Source organism: Schistocerca piceifrons, chromosome X (genome assembly GCF_021461385.2).
Source record: "Schistocerca piceifrons isolate TAMUIC-IGC-003096 chromosome X, iqSchPice1.1, whole genome shotgun sequence".
Classification (NCBI taxonomy): Eukaryota; Metazoa; Arthropoda; class Insecta; order Orthoptera; family Acrididae; genus Schistocerca; species Schistocerca piceifrons.
In genome coordinates, this window is record NC_060149.1 from 654,485,466 (window position 1) to 654,504,165 (window position 18,700).

Consider the following 18,700-nt stretch of genomic DNA (forward strand, 5'->3'; position numbering starts at 1 on the left):
GTCCGAGATTGTCCCGAAGTTAGTCATCAGTTTGAAGGACGAGGTCCCTGTGAAAAGTCACACCTTGTACCATATTTAGAGACTGGTGAGGGGTAATGGACACGGGAATTGTGCCAAGATGGGTACAGGCACGAAGGGCCGCAGATTGGGCAGCCGAAACAGTTTTTATCAGTAATGAACCCGTCCGCATCTTGCTCAGGGAGTCCACTTCGCCGAACTTGTCTTCAATGTGTTCCACAAAGAATAAAGGTTTGACACTGGTGAAAGTATCTCCATCAGTCCTGGTGCAAACTAGATAACGGGGGAAAGGTTTTGCCCCTGGACGACGGGCCTGACCCTCCTCCCAGGGGGTAGCCACGGAAGGGAAGGCCGAAGGGGCAAGAGAAGCAGCACTTGAGGAATCAGTACCACGCAGAGAGACGGCCGCAGAAGAGCGGCCAGAGGTTTGGACCCTTATGCGTTTCATCTGCATAGCGTCCGCCCTGATACCACCCACTCCAATCAGGGGCTCTCCTCACGGGCGCCACCCAGCCACAGCAAGGGCCGTCTGGCACGGCGGCCATTGCCGGGAGTTCCGATGCTCCAGGATGACGAGCAACCACTCCAAGGCATGCATGAGGAGGTCACAGCTCAGGTATCAGAAGTGTGATCCCTGTGTGTTCAGGGGGCTCAACCAAAAGTGTACATAGCGACCCCACCACACGGGCTGGCTACCGTGCTGGCTATGCACCCTAGCATCAGACAACGACGTAGAAGAAAAGGTGGAATATACTAGGAGGGCACACGTCGGAGACACTAGGTAAGGTGCTCTTCCCCAAATGGCTCACACTACGGAAGAGAAATTTTGGAATGGAGGTCAAACCCCAGAGGGGGACCAAGGAATGCCAAAAGGAGGAGATGATTACGCAACAAAGCCAGAGTAAAACCAACAGAACCAGGAGGATAGCGGGGGCCAACATAAGCAAGGACACCAATAGAGGGAGAGGAGAGGGCGAGGGGAAAGGGGTATGGAGGGGAAAGGAGGGGAAGGGAAAGGAAATGCAGCCCGGGAGAGAAAGAAGGCTGCAATGGCTCGGGGCCCTGTGCTCGCCACGCACGTATCCACGAAAGAGTTGTGGACCCCCTGGGGGGAGCAGCGAGAATGACTTCCGTGAGGTGTGCGACCTGACGATCGCAGCTTGTGAAGGTTTGATCCTGAAAGGTCTCCCTGGAGGAGAAGAGCCCCCAGTCTGCCTTGGAGATGGTCCAACTAGAGGAGCACGGAGAGGGGGTATGCTGCAGGAGATGGATAACACACTGGAAGTGGTCGCTCGAATATGTATCAGAAAGTGCATACCACTCAAACCGGCGTGCAAGTTGGGGAGTACATATAGAGAGGTCTAAATGGGAGTAGGTGTGAGATGTGTCCGAAAGAAAAGTAGGGACGCCAGTATTGAGGCAGACAAGATTGAGCTGGTTGAAAAGGTCTTCTAAGAGGGAGCCCCTCAGGCAGGATGCTGGAGAGCCCCAAAGGGGATGGTGGGCATTGAAGTCTCCAGTTAACAAAAATGGTGCAGGTAGCTGAGCAATAAGTTGCATCATGTCAGCCCTGGTAACGACATGACGAACATGACGATGGAGTGTAAACGGTACAAATGGAAAATGTAAAAGTGGGGAGAGTAACGCGGATGGCAGCTGCCTGCAGGCCGGTGTGCAACGTGATGGGATCGTAGTAAATATCATCCCGGACCAGCAACAGAACACCTCCATGAGCCGGGATACCTACCACAGGGGGTAGGTCAAAACACACAGAGGTGTAGTGTGCCAAGGCAATTTGATCGCATGGGCGTAGCTTCGTTTCCTGGAGGGCTACGACGAGCAGACGGTGCAAGCGGAGCAGCAACTTCAAGTCCTCTCGGTTGGAGCGAATGCTGCGAATATTCCAGTGAATAAGTGCCATCGTAAGAAGAAAAGGAAAATGAAAGAAGGGGGTCACCTCGAAGGCCGCTGAGGGCCTGGCTTCGAGCGAGCACTGCCGCCGCTATCAGTAGGCGGACAGTAATCGTCCATTGGGTCTATAGGTTCATCGGCCATCTTGGGAAGATGGCCGGGAGGGGAAGTTTCCTCCGCCGGTGAACGGCCAGATGTTCGGCTACCAGCGGTGCGGCCAGGCGAAACGGATGACGGCCTGGGGCGGCAACTGCTGGGTGGCGCAGGAGAAGAAATGCGCCGTGGCGGAGAAGGAGAACTGTGCTTCCTATGAGCCTTCTTGGAAGGACGTTTGGCGGAAGTACCGGTCGAAGGCTGGGAGGTCGAGGTATGTAGGAAGTCTGCACGGGATGGTTCCTTCTTGAAGGCCCGTGCATCTGACTTCTGGGTCTTCATCTTAGCAGAAGCTGATGAGGGGGCTGGTGTCTGGAGTGATGGGAGAAAGAGGAGACGTCGACCGCGCGATCTTGGCACTGGCCGAACGGACGACCGTGGTGCTGAAGGTCAGATCGCATGTCTGGGTTGCCACCTCCCTGGTAGTCCGAGGAGAGGCGAGGACAGTACTGTATTTCCCTGCTGGGAGCAGCGTGGGCTTCCTACTAGCCAATAGCTTGCGAGCAGCCGAGGTTGACACTTTCTCTTTGACCCGAATTTCTTGGATTCAGCGTTCTTCCTTATAGACAGGACAGTCGCGGGAGGATGCGGCATGGTCACCTTGACAGTTCACACAACGAGGAGACGGAGGTGGACAGTCACCCTCATGGGCATCCCTGCCACAAGTGACATTTAGCCGCATTGGAATAAGACTGGTAGCAGCGCGTAGGTGTCGGGACATAGGGGCGAACAGAAATAACCTCGTAGCCCGCCTTGATGCGCGATGGCAGCTTAACACTATTGAAGGTCAAGAAAAGTGTCCGGGTCGGTACAATGTCATTGTTGACCTTTTTCATGACCCTATGGACAGCCGTCACGCCCTGCTCAGCGAGGAAAGATTTAATCTCCTCGTCAGTCAATCCGTCGAGGGAGCTGGTATAGACTACACTACGAGACGAATTCAAAGTTCGGTGAGCCTCCACCCGGACAGGGAACATGTACAGGAGTGTGGCCCGAAGCAGTTTTTGTGCCTGAAAGGCACTCAGTTTCTAGTAATAAGGTACCGTTACGCAACCTGGTACAAGATTTGACAGATCTGGCTATGGCATCTACGCCCTTCTGGATAACGAAAGGGTTGACAGAGGAAAAATCCTTTCCGTCCTCAGATCGATAAACGACGAGGAACTGGGGGCAGGCGATAGTACTTTGGTCACTGGTGGCTGGTCAAGTTTCCGTTTTTGGGCAGAAGTCGAGAGAGATGGAGTGAAATCCATTGCGGAGGAATGATTGCCAGCTCTCCGATGGCGCGTTCCTTCCTTGTGGAGACCCTCTCAGAGGGCACTCCCGCCTTAGGTGAATGTTTACACCTCAGGTCACACCTCCCGAGAAACAGACGGAGGGACCAATCGGCATGGTCAGAAGGTATCAGCTCAGGCAATCACCCCTCCCTGGGCCTGGCCTTTGCCAGGGGGTACGTGCGTGCCTTACATGTCTACCCAGGGCGGGGAATTACGCGTGGGTCGGCCTTCATGCGCGCAACGAGAAGAAGGCAACGAGAAGAAGGCAACGAGAAGAAGGCAACGAGAAGAAGGCAACGAGAAGAAGGCAACGAGAAGAAGGCAACGAGAAGAAGGCAACGAGAAGAAGGCAACGAGAAGAAGGCAACGAGAAGAAGGCAACGAGAAGAAGGCAACGAGAAGAAGGCAACGAGAAGAAGGCAACGAGAAGAAGGCAACGAGAAGAAGGCAACGAGAAGAAGGCAACGAGAAGAAGGCAACGAGAAGAAGGCAACGAGAAGAAGGCAACGAGAAGAAGGCAACGAGAAGAAGGCAACGAGAAGAAGGCAACGAGAAGAAGGCAACGAGAAGAAGGCAACGAGAAGAAGGCAACGAGAAGAAGGCAACGAGAAGAAGGCAACGAGAAGAAGGCAACGAGAAGAAGGCAACGAGAAGAAGGCAACGAGAAGAAGGCAACGAGAAGAAGGCAACGAGAAGAAGGCAACGAGAAGAAGGCAACGAGAAGAAGGCAACGAGAAGAAGGCAACGAGAAGAAGGCAACGAGAAGAAGGCAACGAGAAGAAGGCAACGAGAAGAAGGCAACGAGAAGAAGGCAACGAGAAGAAGGCAACGAGAAGAAGGCAACGAGAAGAAGGCAACGAGAAGAAGGCAACGAGAAGAAGGCAACGAGAAGAAGGCAACGAGAAGAAGGCAACGAGAAGAAGGCAACGAGAAGAAGGCAACGAGAAGAAGGCAACGAGAAGAAGGCAACGAGAAGAAGGCAACGAGAAGAAGGCAACGAGAAGAAGGCAACGAGAAGAAGGCAACGAGAAGAAGGCAACGAGAAGAAGGCAACGAGAAGAAGGCAACGAGAAGAAGGCAACGAGAAGAAGGCAACGAGAAGAAGGCAACGAGAAGAAGGCAACGAGAAGAAGGCAACGAGAAGAAGGCAACGAGAAGAAGGCAACGAGAAGAAGGCAACGAGAAGAAGGCAACGAGAAGAAGGCAACGAGAAGAAGGCAACGAGAAGAAGGCAACGAGAAGAAGGCAACGAGAAGAAGGCAACGAGAAGAAGGCAACGAGAAGAAGGCAACGAGAAGAAGGCAACGAGAAGAAGGCAACGAGAAGAAGGCAACGAGAAGAAGGCAACGAGAAGAAGGCAACGAGAAGAAGGCAACGAGAAGAAGGCAACGAGAAGAAGGCAACGAGAAGAAGGCAACGAGAAGAAGGCAACGAGAAGAAGGCAACGAGAAGAAGGCAACGAGAAGAAGGCAACGAGAAGAAGGCAACGAGAAGAAGGCAACGAGAAGAAGGCAACGAGAAGAAGGCAACGAGAAGAAGGCAACGAGAAGAAGGCAACGAGAAGAAGGCAACGAGAAGAAGGCAACGAGAAGAAGGCAACGAGAAGAAGGCAACGAGAAGAAGGCAACGAGAAGAAGGCAACGAGAAGAAGGCAACGGGAAGAAGGCAACGGGAAGAAGGCAACGGGAAGAAGGCAACGGGAAGAAGGCAACGGGAAGAAGGCAACGGGAAGAAGGCAACGGGAAGAAGGCAACGGGAAGAAGGCAACGGGAAGAAGGCAACGGGAAGAAGGCAACGGGAAGAAGGCAACGGGAAGAAGGCAACGGGAAGAAGGCAACGGGAAGAAGGCAACGGGAAGAAGGCAACGGGAAGAAGGCAACGGGAAGAAGGCAACGGGAAGAAGGCAACGGGAAGAAGGCAACGGGAAGAAGGCAACGGGAAGAAGGCAACGGGAAGAAGGCAACGGGAAGAAGGCAACGGGAAGAAGGCAACGGGAAGAAGGCAACGGGAAGAAGGCAACGGGAAGAAGGCAACGGGAAGAAGGCAACGAGGAAGAAGGCAACGGAGAAGAAGGCAACGGGAAGAAGGCAACGGAAGAAGGCAACGGGAAGAACGGCAACGAGAAGAAGGCAACGAGAAGAAGGCAACGAGAAGAAGGCAACGAGAAGAGGCAACGAGAAGAAGGCAACGAGAAGAAGGCAACGAGAAGAAGGCAACGAGAAGAAGGCAACGAGAAGAAGGCAACGAGAAGAAGGCAACGAGAAGAAGGCAACGAGAAGAAGGCAACGAGAAGAAGGCAACGAGAAGAAGGCAACGAGAAGAAGGCAACGAGAAGAAGGCAACGAGAAGAAGGCAACGAGAAGAAGGCAACGAGAAGAAGCAACGAGAAGAAGGCAACGAGAAGAAGGCAACGAGAAGAAGCAACGAGAAGAAGGCAACGAGAAGAAGGCAACGAGAAGAAGGCAACGAGAAGAAGGCAACGAGAAGAAGGCAACGAGAAGAAGGCAACGAGAAGAAGGCAACGAGAAGAAGGCAACGAGAAGAAGGCAACGAGAAGAAGGCAACGAGAAGAAGGCAACGAGAAGAAGGCAACGAGAAGAAGGCAACGAGAAGAAGGCAACGAGAAGAAGGCAACGAGAAGAAGGCAACGAGAAGAAGGCAACGAGAAGAAGGCAACGAGAAGAAGGCAACGAGAAGAAGGCAACGAGAAGAAGGCAACGAGAAGAAGGCAACGAGAAGAAGCAACGAGAAGAAGGCAACGAGAAGAAGGCAACGAGAAGAAGGCAACGAGAAGAAGGCAACGAGAAGAAGGCAACGAGAAGAAGGCAACGAGAAGAGGCAACGAGAAGAAGGCAACGAGAAGAAGGCAACGAGAAGAAGGCAACGAGAAGAAGGCAACGAGAGAAGGCAACGAGAAGAAGGCAACGAGAAGAAGGCAACGAGAGAAGGCAACGAGAAGAAGGCAACGAGAAGAAGGCAACGAGAAGAAGGCAACGAGAAGAAGGCAACGAGAAGAAGGCAACGAGAAAGAAGGCAACGAGAAGAAGGCAACGAGAAGAAGGCAACGAGAAGAAGGCAACGAGAAGAAGGCAACGAGAAGAAGGCAACGAGAAGAAGGCAACGAGAAGAAGGCAACGAGAAGAAGGCAACGAGAAGAAGGCAACGAGAAGAAGGCAACGAGAAGAAGGCAACGAGAAGAAGGCAACGAGAAGAAGGCAACGAGAAGAAGGCAACGAGAAGAAGGCAACGAGAAGAAGGCAACGAGAAGAAGGCAACGAGAAGAAGGCAACGAGAAGAAGGCAACGAGAAGAAGGCAACGAGAAGAAGGCAACGAGAAGAAGGCAACGAGAAGAAGGCAACGAGAAGAAGGCAACGAGAAGAAGGCAACGAGAAGAAGGCAACGAGAAGAAGGCAACGAGAAGAAGGCAACGAGAAGAAGGCAACGAGAAGAAGGCAACGAGAAGAAGGCAACGAGAAGAAGGCAACGAGAAGAAGCAACGAGAAGAAGGCAACGAGAAGAAGGCAACGAGAAGAAGGCAACGAGAAGAAGGCAACGAGAAGAAGGCAACGAGAAGAAGGCAACGAGAAGAAGGCAACGAGAAGAAGGCAACGAGAAGAAGGCAACGAGAAGAAGGCAACGAGAAGAAGGCAACGAGAAGAAGGCAACGAGAAGAAGGCAACGAGAAGAAGGCAACGAGAAGAAGGCAACGAGAAGAAGGCAACGAGAAGAAGGCAACGAGAAGAAGGCAACGAGAAGAAGGCAACGAGAAGAAGGCAACGAGAAGAAGGCAACGAGAAGAAGGCAACGAGAAGAAGGCAACGAGAAGAAGGCAACGAGAAGAAGGCAACGAGAAGAAGGCAACGAGAAGAAGGCAACGAGAAGAAGGCAACGAGAAGAAGGCAACGAGAAGAAGGCAACGAGAAGAAGGCAACGAGAAGAAGGCAACGAGAAGAAGGCAACGAGAAGAAGGCAACGAGAAGAAGGCAACGAGAAGAAGGCAACGAGAAGAAGGCAACGAGAAGAAGGCAACGAGAAGAAGGCAACGAGAAGAAGGCAACGAGAAGAAGGCAACGAGAAGAAGGCAACGAGAAGAAGGCAACGAAGAAGGCAACGAGAAGAAGGCAACGAGAAAGCAACGAGAAGAAGGCAACGAGAAGAAGGCAACGAGAAGAAGGCAACGAGAAGAAGGCAACGAGAAGAAGGCAACGAGAAGAAGGCAACGAGAAGAAGGCAACGAGAAGAAGGCAACGAGAAGAAGGCAACGAGAAGAAGGCAACGAGAAGAAGGCAACGAGAAGAAGGCAACGAGAAGAAGGCAACGAGAAGAAGGCAACGAGAAGAAGGCAACGAGAAGAAGGCAACGAGAAGAAGGCAACGAGAAGAAGGCAACGAGAAGAAGGCAACGAGAAGAAGGCAACGAGAAGAAGGCAACGAGAAGAAGGCAACGAGAAGAAGGCAACGAGAAGAAGGCAACGAGAAGAAGGCAACGAGAAGAAGGCAACGAGAAGAAGGCAACGAGAAGAAGGCAACGAGAAGAAGGCAACGAGAAGAAGGCAACGAGAAGAAGGCAACGAGAAGAAGGCAACGAGAAGAAGGGCAACGAGAAGAAGGCAACGAGAAGAAGGGCAACGGAGAAGAAGGCAACGAGAAGAAGGCAACGAGAAGAAGGCAACGAGAAGAAGCAACGAGAAGAAGGCAACGGGAAGAAGGCAACGAGAAGAAGGGCAACGGGGAAGAAGGCAACGGGAAGAAGGCAACGGGAAGAAGGCAACGGGAAGAAGGCAACGGGAAGAAGGCAACGGAAGAAGGCAACGGGCAACGGGAAGAAGGCAACGGGAAGAAGGCAACGGGAAGAAGGCAACGGGAAGAAGGCAACGGGAAGAAGGCAACGGGAAGAAGGCAACGGGAAGAAGGCAACGGGAAGAAGGCAACGGGAAGAAGGCAACGGGAAGAAGGCAACGGGAAGAAGGCAACGGGAAGAAGGCAACGGGAAGAAGGCAACGGGAAGAAGGCAACGGGAAGAAGGCAACGAGAAGAAGGCAACGAGAAGAAGGCAACGAGAAGAAGGCAACGAGAAGAAGGCAACGAGAAGAAGGCAACGAGAAGAAGGCAACGAGAAGAAGGCAACGAGAAGAAGGCAACGAGAAGAAGGCAACGAGAAGAAGGCAACGAGAAGAAGGCAACGAGAAGAAGGCAACGAGAAGAAGGCAACGAGAAGAAGGCAACGAGAAGAAGGCAACGAGAAGAAGGCAACGAGAAGAAGGCAACGAGAAGAAGGCAACGAGAAGAAGGCAACGAGAAGAAGGCAACGAGAAGAAGGCAACGAGAAGAAGGCAACGAGAAGAAGGCAACGAGAAGAAGGCAACGAGAAGAAGGCAACGAGAAGAAGGCAACGAGAAGAAGGCAACGAGAAGAAGGCAACGAGAAGAAGGCAACGAGAAGAAGGCAACGAGAAGAAGGCAACGAGAAGAAGGCAACGAGAAGAAGGCAACGAGAAGAAGGCAACGAGAAGAAGGCAACGAGAAGAAGGCAACGAGAAGAAGGCAACGAGAAGAAGGCAACGAGAAGAAGGCAACGAGAAGAAGGCAACGAGAAGAAGGCAACGAGAAGAAGGCAACGAGAAGAAGGCAACGAGAAGAAGGCAACGAGAAGAAGGCAACGAGAAGAAGGCAACGAGAAGAAGGCAACGAGAAGAAGGCAACGAGAAGAAGGCAACGAGAAGAAGGCAACGAGAAGAAGGCAACGAGAAGAAGGCAACGAGAAGAAGGCAACGAGAAGAAGGCAACGAGAAGAAGGCAACGAGAAGAAGGCAACGAGAAGAAGGCAACGAGAAGAAGGCAACGAGAAGAAGGCAACGAGAAGAAGGCAACGAGAAGAAGGCAACGAGAAGAAGGCAACGAGAAGAAGGCAACGAGAAGAAGGCAACGAGAAGAAGGCAACGAGAAGAAGGCAACGAGAAGAAGGCAACGAGAAGAAGGCAACGAGAAGAAGGCAACGAGAAGAAGGCAACGAGAAGAAGGCAACGAGAAGAAGGCAACGAGAAGAAGGCAACGAGAAGAAGGCAACGAGAAGAAGGCAACGAGAAGAAGGCAACGAGAAGAAGGCAACGAGAAGAAGGCAACGAGAAGAAGGCAACGAGAAGAAGGCAACGAGAAGAAGGCAACGAGAAGAAGGCAACGAGAAGAAGGCAACGAGAAGAAGGCAACGAGAAGAAGGCAACGAGAAGAAGGCAACGAGAAGAAGGCAACGAGAAGAAGGCAACGAGAAGAAGGCAACGAGAAGAAGGCAACGAGAAGAAGGCAACGAGAAGAAGGCAACGAGAAGAAGGCAACGAGAAGAAGGCAACGAGAAGAAGGCAACGAGAAGAAGGCAACGAGAAGAAGGCAACGAGAAGAAGGCAACGAGAAGAAGGCAACGAGAAGAAGGCAACGAGAAGAAGGCAACGAGAAGAAGGCAACGAGAAGAAGGCAACGAGAAGAAGGCAACGAGAAGAAGGCAACGAGAAGAAGGCAACGAGAAGAAGGCAACGAGAAGAAGGCAACGAGAAGAAGGCAACGAGAAGAAGGCAACGAGAAGAAGGCAACGAGAAGAAGGCAACGAGAAGAAGGCAACGAGAAGAAGGCAACGAGAAGAAGGCAACGAGAAGAAGGCAACGAGAAGAAGGCAACGAGAAGAAGGCAACGAGAAGAAGGCAACGAGAAGAAGGCAACGAGAAGAAGGCAACGAGAAGAAGGCAACGAGAAGAAGGCAACGAGAAGAAGGCAACGAGAAGAAGGCAACGAGAAGAAGGCAACGAGAAGAAGGCAACGAGAAGAAGGCAACGAGAAGAAGGCAACGAGAAGAAGGCAACGAGAAGAAGGCAACGAGAAGAAGGCAACGAGAAGAAGGCAACGAGAAGAAGGCAACGAGAAGAAGGCAACGAGAAGAAGGCAACGAGAAGAAGGCAACGAGAAGAAGGCAACGAGAAGAAGGCAACGAGAAGAAGGCAACGAGAAGAAGGCAACGAGAAGAAGGCAACGAGAAGAAGGCAACGAGAAGAAGGCAACGAGAAGAAGGCAACGAGAAGAAGGCAACGAGAAGAAGGCAACGAGAAGAAGGCAACGAGAAGAAGGCAACGAGAAGAAGGCAACGAGAAGAAGGCAACGAGAAGAAGGCAACGAGAAGAAGGCAACGAGAAGAAGGCAACGAGAAGAAGGCAACGAGAAGAAGGCAACGAGAAGAAGGCAACGAGAAGAAGGCAACGAGAAGAAGGCAACGAGAAGAAGGCAACGAGAAGAAGGCAACGAGAAGAAGGCAACGAGAAGAAGGCAACGAGAAGAAGGCAACGAGAAGAAGGCAACGAGAAGAAGGCAACGAGAAGAAGGCAACGAGAAGAAGGCAACGAGAAGAAGGCAACGAGAAGAAGGCAACGAGAAGAAGGCAACGAGAAGAAGGCAACGAGAAGAAGGCAACGAGAAGAAGGCAACGAGAAGAAGGCAACGAGAAGAAGGCAACGAGAAGAAGGCAACGAGAAGAAGGCAACGAGAAGAAGGCAACGAGAAGAAGGCAACGAGAAGAAGGCAACGAGAAGAAGGCAACGAGAAGAAGGCAACGAGAAGAAGGCAACGAGAAGAAGGCAACGAGAAGAAGGCAACGAGAAGAAGGCAACGAGAAGAAGGCAACGAGAAGAAGGCAACGAGAAGAAGGCAACGAGAAGAAGGCAACGAGAAGAAGGCAACGAGAAGAAGGCAACGAGAAGAAGGCAACGAGAAGAAGGCAACGAGAAGAAGGCAACGAGAAGAAGGCAACGAGAAGAAGGCAACGAGAAGAAGGCAACGAGAAGAAGGCAACGAGAAGAAGGCAACGAGAAGAAGGCAACGAGAAGAAGGCAACGAGAAGAAGGCAACGAGAAGAAGGCAACGAGAAGAAGGCAACGAGAAGAAGGCAACGAGAAGAAGGCAACGAGAAGAAGGCAACGAGAAGAAGGCAACGAGAAGAAGGCAACGAGAAGAAGGCAACGAGAAGAAGGCAACGAGAAGAAGGCAACGAGAAGAAGGCAACGAGAAGAAGGCAACGAGAAGAAGGCAACGAGAAGAAGGCAACGAGAAGAAGGCAACGAGAAGAAGGCAACGAGAAGAAGGCAACGAGAAGAAGGCAACGAGAAGAAGGCAACGAGAAGAAGGCAACGAGAAGAAGGCAACGAGAAGAAGGCAACGAGAAGAAGGCAACGAGAAGAAGGCAACGAGAAGAAGGCAACGAGAAGAAGGCAACGAGAAGAAGGCAACGAGAAGAAGGCAACGAGAAGAAGGCAACGAGAAGAAGGCAACGAGAAGAAGGCAACGAGAAGAAGGCAACGAGAAGAAGGCAACGAGAAGAAGGCAACGAGAAGAAGGCAACGAGAAGAAGGCAACGAGAAGAAGGCAACGAGAAGAAGGCAACGAGAAGAAGGCAACGAGAAGAAGGCAACGAGAAGAAGGCAACGAGAAGAAGGCAACGAGAAGAAGGCAACGAGAAGAAGGCAACGAGAAGAAGGCAACGAGAAGAAGGCAACGAGAAGAAGGCAACGAGAAGAAGGCAACGAGAAGAAGGCAACGAGAAGAAGGCAACGAGAAGAAGGCAACGAGAAGAAGGCAACGAGAAGAAGGCAACGAGAAGAAGGCAACGAGAAGAAGGCAACGAGAAGAAGGCAACGAGAAGAAGGCAACGAGAAGAAGGCAACGAGAAGAAGGCAACGAGAAGAAGGCAACGAGAAGAAGGCAACGAGAAGAAGGCAACGAGAAGAAGGCAACGAGAAGAAGGCAACGAGAAGAAGGCAACGAGAAGAAGGCAACGAGAAGAAGGCAACGAGAAGAAGGCAACGAGAAGAAGGCAACGAGAAGAAGGCAACGAGAAGAAGGCAACGAGAAGAAGGCAACGAGAAGAAGGCAACGAGAAGAAGGCAACGAGAAGAAGGCAACGAGAAGAAGGCAACGAGAAGAAGGCAACGAGAAGAAGGCAACGAGAAGAAGGCAACGAGAAGAAGGCAACGAGAAGAAGGCAACGAGAAGAAGGCAACGAGAAGAAGGCAACGAGAAGAAGGCAACGAGAAGAAGGCAACGAGAAGAAGGCAACGAGAAGAAGGCAACGAGAAGAAGGCAACGAGAAGAAGGCAACGAGAAGAAGGCAACGAGAAGAAGGCAAGGGAAAGAGTAAGGAAGACAGTGAGGTGGAGAAGAGCAAAGAAACGAACCAACCAGAGGAAGGAAGGAAGAAAGAAAGAAAGAAAGAAACGAGAAGTGAAAAAGCAAAATGACCGCAAATAGAGGTCGTGGAACCGTCCGTCTCCGGATGCAGGCGCTAACTACCCCCTTGAGGGGAGGGACTCCTTTTAGTCGCCTCTTACGACAGGCAGGAATACCTCAGGCCTATTCTTACCTCGGACCCGCAGGGGGAAGGGGCGACGTTCGTGACTGCTTAGCGGTTTCTGAATTTTACTGCAGGCGCTATCTTTGTGAAATAGACGTATTTATAGCATCACAATGGGGTTGGTCGAAGCGCCTATGAAATTCTCAGGTAACCATTTCATGGATAACGTTTTACTTTATCTTTGAAATCTAGCACTGTTGCAGCGGCAGACTTATTTAAATGTTACAAGTCAAGTGACAGCTTTCACTATGTTCTGTCCACTTATTCAGATTCTTTGTTTCCTGAATTACTTATGAATGTAGCAGTGGGATATTTTCAGACGGTCACTTCCTACTGCTACATGCGTAACTACTGTGCTTTGTTGCTGGAATTTATTTTTATCTACCTCCTAAGTTCCCACGAGATTACCCTGTCTCTCCCTCTACATTGCGTGGGTGTTAGTGTAATGGCTGAAGTGAACTAATGTTAGCTAATTCAGGAGAATCCGCAATATCAAGAAAATCGTGCATCCACAATATCTAAGAACATTATACAAATTGGGTTTGGTGTTAGATGCTCAGAGCTGGAAGATGAAAAACAAGGAGTTTCATGTAGGCAACGCAGTATTTATTTCTTACAACCTGTCTTTAATGTCAATTTCGGACGTGGGGTACATTTACTTACACATCAGTACCGAAAACATTAAAATTCCTAAATTTAGGAAAGTAAACAGTACATAAAAATTTAAGATACATTCACTGAAATATTTATATATAAAATACACTAAAATTAACATTTATGTTTGCACGTAGCACTCTCGTCTTCTCTTCGGTCCTTCGTCAAATTCTTGCCTGGTTAACTGACGTTATCATCGCATTAAACCGTTTAGACATCCTCTGAAATAAAAAAAGTATTACAAATTTTTTGAGAACTGTCTTATTGTAGCATACACAAATGTGACTCGCCTCTGCTTACACCAGGACAGTTTTGAGCATAAGTTATTTGCTTGATTAACGGAACTGTTTTAGTACAGCATTAACTATATGGAAAGATTCCACTAAGAAAACTACTGTATAAACTGTGTTTGAAAGATATAAAGTAAAAACCTGAAGAGGAAAATGTCATTCGCTAAAAACATTACCAACATTCGAACATTCAGTATCGTGGAACTAGGATGGCTACAGGAAACCCGATACGATAAGTATATTTTGCCAAAGAGGAGATGCCTACAGAAGTGTAATCTATGGCTTAGGGTAATACAAAACTATTACTCACCTTATGATTTTTGTTTAGTATTTTAATCTTTAAAGCAGACTGACCTGGAAGACTGCAAAAATACACTGAAGATGTGACCATCACTCGGATACAACGTGTGGTTACCAGATAAATGGATCAAATCTAAACTGAAGAACTAACGGGGGAACTGGGGAACTAACTGTGGGATCGTTTTCACACGTTAATGGTGGCTATAATTTGGTATGCATCATAGCTGTTAAGTAACGAGAAATTTAATCAGTATTAGTTTCAGCTGTAAGGAGTTTGAGGTGTTACTCTCTGTTGAAGCAGTGAACGACTGCAAGCTTTGGCAGTGAGCAGTCATCCGACCGATGCAACGACAAAATACTGGAGCGTATCTCAGACGAGAGTGGTTGGGTGGTCATATGGAGAGACGTAGGCGAGAACTGCATGAGGCGAGCCTTCGATTGCAGATTGGAGAAATTGGAGAAAGGGGGGGGGGGGGGGCGCAACAGAAGTTGATACACAGTGGAACTTCGTTAACGGTAACAGCTGCCCAAGACTGGACTATAAAATCCTGCGAAGACCTTTTCAGTTTGTGTATAACTGTCAATATCTATTTATAACAATTTTCATTAACCATTTCTGTTCTTAATAGTGGAAAGCATGAATATGCCATTAAGACCAGAAGCGAGCTCTACAAAGAGGTTGGTTGGTTGGTGCGATTGAAGGGACCAGACTGCTAGGGCCATCGGTCCCGTTTTCCACGAACTTTAAACACCCACAAAGAATTAGAACAAAGGAGATGACAGACGACACAGGACAAGAAAGACAGACAGACCAGAAAAAGAAATTAAAATCACACCAAGTACGGCAGTGGTTGGCCAACCATACGAAAATAAAGGAAAATCTTATCACCAAGAAACACTAAAAACCCCAGTCTAAAATCGTAGGCCAAAGGCCAGACTCAGCACACAGGACAAACACTTAGATCAAGCGATAAAACCCCCTGCAAGAATAAAACCCGAAACTAAATCTGCCCTCGCAACGTCATCTGATAAAAATGCAGGAAGTGTATCAGGTAGCGCAAACGTCTGCCTGAGACGATTTAAAAGCGAGCAGTCCAACAAGATGTGGACCACCGTCAAAGCTGACCCGCAGCGACATAAATAGCTGTGCGTCATCCAGGTGTGGTCTATGTGCAGCCAGCAAAGGACAACAGAGCCCTTGCAAGAGACCCGCAAGGAGGAGCGCCACACACTTGTAGCCTCCTTGATTGCCAAAGATTTGTTGGGTGAAGGAAGGGCGCGCCATTCTTCACCCCAGGTGCAAAGTACCTTCGGCCGCAAAACTGACCTGAGGTCAGTCTCCGAAATGCCAATATCCAACTCTGGTGCAATGACAGCCTGTTTGGTCAGCGTGTCAACACATTCATTTCCTGGGATGCCGACATGACCAAGAGTCCACACAAAGACCACAGAGCGGCCGCAATGGGCAAGAGTATGGAGGGACTCCTGGATAGCCATCACCAGACGAGAGCGAGGGAAACACTGGTCGATAGCTTGTACACCGCTCAGGGAGTCACTACAGATAACTGAGGACTCACCTGAGCAGGAGCAGATATACTCTAGGGCGCGAGAGATCGCGACCAGCTCGGTAGTGAAAACACTGCCGCCAGCCGGCACTAAGTGTTGTTGATAATGATCCCGAAGAGTAAGAGCATAACTGATACGACCATCAACCATCAAACCTCAAACCGTCAGTATAGACAACGCCAGAGCCTTGAAAAGCGGCAAGAATTGAAAAAAAGCGGTGGTGGAGGGCCCGAGTCCTATGGTCCCTGTGCCAAATCGAGCTTAAGGCATGGGCGGGACACACACCATGGGGGTATACGCAGAGGAGCCCAGGGAAGAGGTGGAAGAGGGGAAAAACCTCAAGCCCAGAGATAAGAGGTCTGACACGAACTGTGATCTTACACCCTGACTGCAGCAACCATTCCAGAAGATGGTTGGTTTGTTTTGGGGTTTGATGGGGCTGAACATTGAGGTCACCAGTCCCCAGTTCCAAACAGACATACCTGTAAAAGGCTTATACAGTAAAAGCGTAACCTCTGCACCCAGAGGGAGTGAACACCAAGGGGTACAGAGCTAAAATGAACACCGCAGTAACACAAAACAGAGGACACTTAAAAGGAGCAGAGCAAATAGTTGACTAGAGTAAAACAGACTACAGTGGTTGATGGATCAGGTAAAAGGTCAACCACTCAACTACAAATGATGAACCTCCAGCTGGAAAGCGTTGATAGAGGTACAAACACAACTTGTTACCATAAAAGACACTATTTTGGCATCCACGTCACAAAACTCGCTGGAGTGGGTGTAGCCTGAGAAATCATGCAAGAGCGCCCACACTAGGGCGAGTGATAAAACCCAGCTGCACAGATAAAACGTAAAACTATGTCAGCTATACAGGCATCGACACCTAGAATTAAAGGCAGTGCAGCTGGTAAATTAAAGGACTGCAGCAAGGGGGCTGAAAGGGGGCAGTCCATCAGAAGACTGACCACTGTCAGCCCTGCATCACACCGACACTTTGGCAGGTTCTCACAACGAAGGAGATAGCTGTGGATCAACAGCGTATGTCCAATTCGGAGACGGCAGATAACTGAATCCCTATGCATGCCCCTCAAGGATGAGTTCCATACGGTCGTGGACGACTTGACCATGCTGAGCTTATTTATTGTGTTCATGACAGACCATTCAGAGCTCCAGACATCGCGGACCTTGTGATGTAGGGCTGACCGGAGGTATCTTTCCACGAGACCAAGTTGCAGGGGTGGCGAAGTGGTGGCCTGCTTGGCCAACCGATCGACACATTCGTTTCCTGGAATGCAAATGTGGCCCAGGGTCCACAAACGTCGCTTAACGACCACACTCGGTGAGAAAAAACAGCATGTTGAATACCGTGCACCAAAGGGTCCTGAGAAAAACATTGGTAGAGCGCTTGCAATCTACTCAGGGAGTCACTGCATATGACAAATGACTCCCCAGGGCAGGAGGAAAGGTGAGTGACTGCACAATAAAGAGCACTCAGCTCCACAGTGAAAACACTGCTCCACAAGGCAGGAAATGCTGCTCAACATAGTCCCCGTGGATGAAAGCAAACGCAGTGCGTCCATCGACCACAGAACCATTGGTCGAGACTACATCCACATCGCGAAACGAGGCAAGAAGAGCCAGGAATTGTTGAAGACTGGCAGGTGGAACAGAGGACTGAGTCGCAGGACAAATCCAAGCAAAGCCACAAGCGAGGGAGGGATCAATGAGGGGTAGAAAAAGAGGGCCGGAAGGATGGAGGAAGCAGAAAGAACTCAAGTGATGAGAGAAGTGAACGAATGCGGACCGCGATCGGGAGACCCGACCTAGGCCGCCGTCGTGGGGAGGGGAGTGCAGAAGATGGAAAAAAGGAGCCTGCAGTTTGGGTGGTCGGGCGAGGCATGGACGCGGGCGATTTATGACGCAAGCAACTGTTGGCGGAATCTTAGGGGAGGGATTCCTGCTTCTACAAGAAGGATGGTCACCAGACTAGTGCGGAAGGCAACTGTCGCCAGTCTGACACCACAATGGAGAATCAGGTTGAGGATCTGCAACGTTGAAGGTGCTGCTGAGTCTTGCACCACGCTCCCGTAGTCGAGACGGGACTGGACTGGACTGGACTGGACTAAAGCCTTGTAGAGCTGTAGGAGGCTTGTTCGTGCAGCCCCCAAATGGTGTGGCTGAGGCAGCGGAGGATGTTGAGGTGCCACCAGCACCATTGTTTAAGCTCGCAAAGATGAGGTGTCCAAGTGAGCTGAGCATCTAACAGCGTGCCAAGGAAGCGATGCATCTCCTCAATACAAAGGAGTTCATTGGCAAAGTAGAGTTCATTGGCAAAGTAGAGTTCTGGACGGAGCTGGGCCATTCGACTACGACAAATGCATCACTTGGGTCTTAAGAGGCTGAAGACTGAAAACCATGGGTGGATGCCCAAAAATGTGCCTTACGGATAGCTCCCTGCAGGTGCTGTTCAGTGACACTGATTCTTGGAGAACTGTAATAAAGACAAAAATCATCGGCATATAGAAAGGAACAGATCGATGAGCCCACCACAGCCACAAGACCATTAATCGACACCAAAAAGAGTTAACACAGAACTGAGCCCTGTTGGACACCGTTCTGAATATGAGCAGAGCTAAAATAAATGCCAACTAAACTGAAAGGAGCGATTGGAGAGAAAATTCCGTAGAAAAATCGGAAGTGGACCCCATAAGCCCCATTCGTGCAGCATAGCAAGGATATGATGCCGCCAGGTGGTATCTTACACCTTCCAAAGATCAAAGAAAACAGCAACTAGATGTTCTCGCCGAGTAAAAGCTGTATGAATAGCCGACTCTAGCGAGACTAAATCGTCGATCGCTGAGCGGCACTGACAGAAGCCCCCTGGTTGCTGGGCTAGGAGGCCCCAAGCTTTGAGGATCCACATGAGCCATCGACTCACCATCCATTCCAGGAGTTTGCACATAACGTTGGTAAGGCTGATAGGGCGATAGGGCGATAGGGCGATAGCTATCAACCACCAGCGGATCTGCACCAGGTTTCAGCACTGGGATGGTAATGCTATCGTGCCAACGAGTTAGGGAAACACCCTCCGTCCAGATGTGGTTAAACAGGGTGAGCAATTCACCCTGACAGTGCACCGAAAGA

General features: G+C 50.1%; 1 protein-coding gene across 1 annotated transcript in view; it reads left to right on the forward strand.

The window, feature by feature from the left end:
* LOC124722575 (trichohyalin-like) overlaps window positions 1-18,700 on the forward strand; it is a 156,597-nt gene that overhangs the window by 8,972 nt on the left and 128,925 nt on the right. Inside the window, exon 2 of the mRNA XM_047247714.1 lies at window positions 3,762-12,526. Within this exon, the coding sequence (XP_047103670.1) occupies window positions 3,762-12,526 (8,765 nt within the window). The remainder of the gene's footprint in view (window positions 1-3,761; window positions 12,527-18,700) is intronic.